Below are 6,000 nucleotides of genomic sequence, written 5' to 3' on the forward strand. Positions count from 1 at the left end.
TGTTTTAATGTCAGCAGCTTTTTTCTGTATTTGTTTAATTTCCCCTTATTACTCCTACAGCTGAGAATAAAACACAGGAGCCACTCTAAGTGCAGTATGACAGTAGATTTATTTTCACTAATAGATATGGGTACTCACAAGAGTAAAGTAGTAACAGGCATTTAGGCACAATATGCCAAACATCCGTGAAGGAGATGCATTCATGATACTGCTTGCTGGGGACTCAGAGCTGGCTGCGCCGGTGATCGCCGACACTTATTGGGTCTGAAACACTCACAGGGAGCCGAGGGGGGAGAGAGAGAGAGAGAGAGGGGGGGGGGGAGAGAGAGGGGGAGAGAGAGGGAGAGGGAGAGAATTGGGCAAGCGAAGTAATTAAAACATTTAAATTACTCTTATGAAACTGACATTATAATACAGCACATGCACATAAAGTCAACTTATCGACCATTAGCCGAATTGATTGGATACTTTGTGAGGGTCGGGGGAGATCATGAGAGCTGGTAATTTGGACAAAAATGAAAAATAAAGAAATGAATTTAAAAAAATTAAATAAAACATATAAAATATTAAAAATGAATCTAAATAATATTAAAATAAAAAATATATAATGAAAATTATATATTTTATATATTACCATTCAATTTATATATTATTACCATATACATTTTTTTTCATTATTCTTATATATTTTTTATTTTAATATTATTTTTATTATATATTTTTTTTATTTTCATATTTATTTTTATTATTTTTATCTATATTTATTTTTATTTTTATTTTTTTATTTTAATTTTTCATTTTTGTCCAAATCACTAGCTCTCATGATTTCCCCAACCATCACAATATATCCAACCAGACAAATCTTTATCCAATCAATTTGGCTCATGGTCAATGAGTTCACTCATGTGCATGTGTGTGTGTTCGTGTATATATGTTTGCGTTTCACTGTTATGTGCTGTATTATAATGCCGGTTTCATAAGATTAATTTTAATGTTCTTAATGTTTCTATTAAGTTCCTTACTTTGTATGCCCAATTAGTCAGGTAGTTTCAGATCTTGATCTGCTTAGCGCTCTCTCTCTATGTATCCACATCAAGCAATTAAAAATGTGTGTATAGATGTATATAGCCGTGGGATCTTAGGACCCAGTAGCAACCATTCCTGTGCTTATAAGCCCTCATCCAACATGGCCCCCATTAGGCGTGAAGAAGGACGCATGCTCCGCAAACACGCCACCTATTGGTTCTCCTCTACCTGGAAGGGACGACAACCCTCGGCTCCCTGTGAGTGTTCCAGACCCAGGAAGTGTCGGCGATCACCGGCGCAGACCGTTCTGAGTCACCAGCAAGCAGCCTCACGAATGCATCTCCTTCACGGATGTTTGGCATATTGTGCCTAAATGCCTGTTACTACTTTACTCTTGTGAGTACCCATATCTATTTGTGAAAATAAATCTACTTTCAAACTGCACTTAGAGTGACGCCTGTGTTTTATTCTCAGCTGTTCCAGAAGACCCTTCTTATCTTCCACTGGGCTGCCTTCAAGTTGCTTTTAAATGGACTTTATGGACTTTTTATGAGTCGGCTTTTAACCTCCTTCAACCATTAATTTCCCCTATGAGCTCACATCGAGTCTGGTGCAATCGCTGACTTATTTTCTATGTGTAAACCTTGTGGGCGGCCTTCCCAGAAGAGTTGAAGCTGTTATAGCTGCAAAGGGTGTGCCAACTCAATATTGAACCCTACGGACTAAGACTGGGATGCCATTAAAGTTCAAGGCAGGTGTCCTAATACTTTTGGTAATATAGTCAATCTATCAGTAGCTTGCCTAGATTAAAGTAGAACTATGGGCAAAACTTTTTTTCCATTTTGGATAGGATAAAGGAGGATTATAATCCCCCGTCAGTTTTTGCTTGCCATCGTTGTCTCATTGGGGAGGTTTCCCTTCACTTCCTGTCCCTTCGCCAAACAGGAAGTGAGAGGAAATCCCTGCAAATTAAAGGAATCCATTGGAGCCCCCCCACGTCACCAGAACTAGTGCCCCCATTTGAAGCTTTCCCCTCTATTACTTTTCTGGGGACAACCCAAAATACTTTGACTTTTGATGATAACGTTAAACAGGACATGTCAGCCCATCTAACACTCCCCTCCCCCCATATTAACAATGCTACTGTCCAAATCTGACCCCTGTGCTCCTTCATCTAGAGTAGGCGCACCCTAATACAGGAGGAGTGTTACTGGCCAAATCACTGGGTGAAAATAGAGGGGAAAAAGTCTAATAAGGTAAAATAATGCAGCCGCCACATCTAAGATTGGTAAGCTGCAATATATTATATTTTTGGTTTTGGGTTTAATACTGCTCCGTCACCATATGATGTTTTAGACAGTGGACGCTACAAGAAGCGGTCTCCCTCTAACCCTAATATCAATCTTCCCCATAGCTTTGATTCTAACAACAAACCTCTCTGTAACTCTAGCATTAACCCTAACCATAATTCTAACACTAACCCTTCCTTTAACTCCAACCTTAATACTAACCCCACCTGTATCATTAACATGAACCCTTCCCATAACTCAAACCCTAACACTAACTCCATCCGTAACACTAAGATGAACCCTTCCCATAACTCCAACACTAACCCCATCTGTATCACTAACATGAACCCTTCCCATAACTTCAATCCTAACATTAACCCCATCCATAACACTAACATGAACCCTTCCCATAACTCCAACCCTAACACTAACCCCATCTTTAAAACTAACATGAACCCTTCCCATAACTCCAACCCTAACACTAACCCCATGGCTGGGTTTGCAGCACTGCCCCATTGTTTTCAATGGGAATGGGCGCTTTAGGAGCAGTAAATACACCGCTCCTACAGCGCTCCAAAGATGCGGCTTGCAGGACTTTTTTGACCGACCTGCAAGCACACCGCTCCAGTGTGAAAGCCCTCGGGGCTTTCACACTGGAGTGCATTGAGCGGCTCTTTCAGGGTGCTTTGCAGGCGCTAACCCCATCCGTAAAACCAACATGAACCCTTCCCATAACTCTGACCCTAACCCCATGTATAACCCTAACATTACCTATCTCCATAACTCTAATCCTAACCCTTCCTTTAACTCCAACCCTAACACTTACTCCATCTGTAAAACACCATCATGAGCCCTTCCTATAACTCCAACCCTAACACTAACTCCATCCGTAACACCAAAATGAACCCTTCCCATAACTCAACCCGATAGAACACCTTTGGGATGAATTAGAGCGGAGACTGCAAGCCAGGCCTTCTCGTCCAACATCAGTGTCTGACCTCACAAATGCGCTTCTGGAAGAATGGCCAAACATTCCCATAGACACACTCCTAAACCTTGTGGGCGGCCTTCCCAGAAGTATTGAAGCAGTTATAGCTGCAAAGGGTGGGCCAACTCAATTTTGAACTCTACAGACTAAGACTGGGATGCCATCACAGTTCATGTGTGTGTAAATATAGTGTATATCCCTGTGCATGTAAAGGCAGTCGTCCCAATACTTTTGGTGATATAGTGTATATCAGTCTGCTACCACTTCTTGTACCTTTTTTTTCCTTCCTCATTTTTCTGTGTTCAAACTATCTGAACCTGCTGTAACCCCTTTTCGGCATTTTGAATGCTTCTACAGATGACATTCCGTTTTATCATTCTTTTATTGTGCTGTATACAGTATACATATTTAATGACATTTTCATTTACACTACTGATGTTTAATTTATTATTTTAAATATGTGCTGTAGATGCCAACATTCCCATGAACCCTGTTCAAAGAAATGGAGAAAATGCAAATGCAGGGGAAGAAAATGACCCAGAGCCCGAGCAAAATGACGAAGAAGAGAGGGAACCCTTGAACCAAGAATAAATCGGCACACCCCAGAGGAGAGCCATAAGGCAACAAGACACAGCTCTATGAACATGGAAAATGCAGACCAGATGATCAAAGTCTAGCAGCCAAGGAAGCCAAAACCACCACCACATCCTTATTGAGAGATAATCTATCCTCTAGATCCAGAGACAGAAAAAGAGGAGAAATAGGATATAAATTGTTTTATTAGGCCCCTTTCACACATGCTGTCCATTTGTCAGTTTTTCATCTATCCGTTGACGACTGAAAAACGGACATCAATGCATCTCTATGGTAAAATGGATGTAAAATGGATGATCATTCACTTATACCCGCATCCCTCAACATCCGTTTTTTGAAACGGATCAAAGCTCTACTTTTCTATCGGACGAAAAACGGATGTAAACTGACAAACTGTCTGTTTTTCATCCGTTTTTGCATTCGTAGTGGTTGTAAAGAAACTGATTTGCAGCTGATGAAAAAGGGATGATCACTTCATCCGTTTTGATGTGACTAAACTGATGAAATGAGCAGTCCACATGTGTGAAAAGGGACTTAATAACAGTGTACTGATGGATAAAGATTGGAATTTCGGAAGATGATTATATTTATTCTATTCTATTGTTTTTTTTCTATTCTATTCTAATCTTTTGTATTCTATCATTTTGTTTTCTATTCCATTTTTTTCTATTCTATTCCAATTTCAAATTTATTCTATTCAAAATTCAAATTTCAGAAGATGGTTATATTTTTTCTATTTTATTCTATTCTATGTTTTTTTTCTATTTTCTATTCTATTCCATTGTATTCTATTTGAAATTCTAATTTCAGAAGATGGTTATATTCTATTGTATTGTATTCTATTCTACTATTTTCTATTCTATTCTTTTATTTTCTATTTTTTTTTTATTCTTTTCTTTCATATTCTTTGCTATTCTATCAATTTTTTTTCCTATTCTATTTCTTTATTTTCTATTCTATTTTCTTATATTTAAAAATTCAAATCAAATTTGAAAATTATTAAAAAAATGTTTCAAATTCGTTTTAAATTTCGTCCAAAATTTTCATTTCATTATTTCAGATTTGTTCAAATTTGTTACTATTGTAATAATGAAAAATTTGTCTGAATTTATATTCGGAATGAAACGAACTGACATTTAATTGGACTTAATTCCATTAAGTTATGGCGTGAATAGAGATCATGCCTTTATATATAGGATAACTGATCTTTCTATTGTATTTCTGGGTTATAAATGTGTTACTTGGCCACAAGATGGTGCTATCTGGTATCACGAACTATAATTATTTGGTCACTTCTGGGATCACTGTATAAATGCACCTTGAGTGATGTCGTCACATAGCCATGCCCCAGATGATGTCAGCGTGTGACGAAACACGTAGGGTATCACCTTCATCACGCATAGCAACACCGGTTGGACAATTAGGATTTATTTATGCTGTAGCTTTATTTTAATGCATGGTACCAAGGATTTGCATTGTAAGTGAGATAATTATTTGTAATAAAGATGTTTTAATTTATCTACTACACTATGAGGCTTGGTTTTCTTCTCTGTCTCCCTACTCGTTAACTGACATTTGTTTGCAGAGTGGAACTTTCTGCCTTTTGATCCCAGAAGAACGTATGGCTACTCAATCAATGGAGTGCCATTTATCTCTGGTATGGAGCATGCGTTTTCTACTCCCTGTCTCTGAATCCTTTTACAAGCTCTGGAGTAGAATGTTGCGCTGCACAGTGTTGTGCGTATCTTGAAGAACACATATTTGTGGACTTTGTATGATCACTGAGATTGGTTACATATTTTCTTTCTGTATGACCTGTGTGATTATGCTAAAACCTATTATTTTTGTGTATTGTTTTGTTATTTGAGGTTCTTTGAATAGGGAACGTGTACAAGCATGTCTGTGTACCGTTATTAAAAGTGTAACAGCTACCATGTACAAAATACACTTGTAGGTAGGTGCAGTCTGTTTTCTCCACTGCAGGAGGCGCTCACACAAGTGGTACTGTAGCCTGTAGAGTGTAGAGGAAGTCAAGGGAAACCTGGTTTCTTTATGGTTTTCTGAGTCATGGAGCAGTGTTCCCGGTTGGCTACACTGCATCCA

At 38.4% G+C, this 6,000-nt stretch overlaps 1 protein-coding gene across 2 annotated transcripts in view; it reads left to right on the forward strand.

Moving 5' to 3' along the window:
* Positions 1-4,605, forward strand: part of LOC141148592 (natural cytotoxicity triggering receptor 3 ligand 1-like) — a 63,294-nt gene extending 58,689 nt beyond the window's left edge. For both annotated transcript variants that reach the window (XM_073636185.1, XM_073636186.1), the window contains one exon: positions 3,773-4,605. In XM_073636185.1, the coding sequence (XP_073492286.1) occupies positions 3,773-3,894 (122 nt within the window). In that variant the 3' untranslated portion in view covers positions 3,895-4,605. The remainder of the gene's footprint in view (positions 1-3,772) is intronic.
* Positions 4,606-6,000: the final 1,395 nt, after the last annotated feature.

This window comes from Aquarana catesbeiana, linkage group LG06 (assembly GCF_042186555.1).
Source record: "Aquarana catesbeiana isolate 2022-GZ linkage group LG06, ASM4218655v1, whole genome shotgun sequence".
Taxonomy (NCBI): Eukaryota; Metazoa; Chordata; class Amphibia; order Anura; family Ranidae; genus Aquarana; species Aquarana catesbeiana.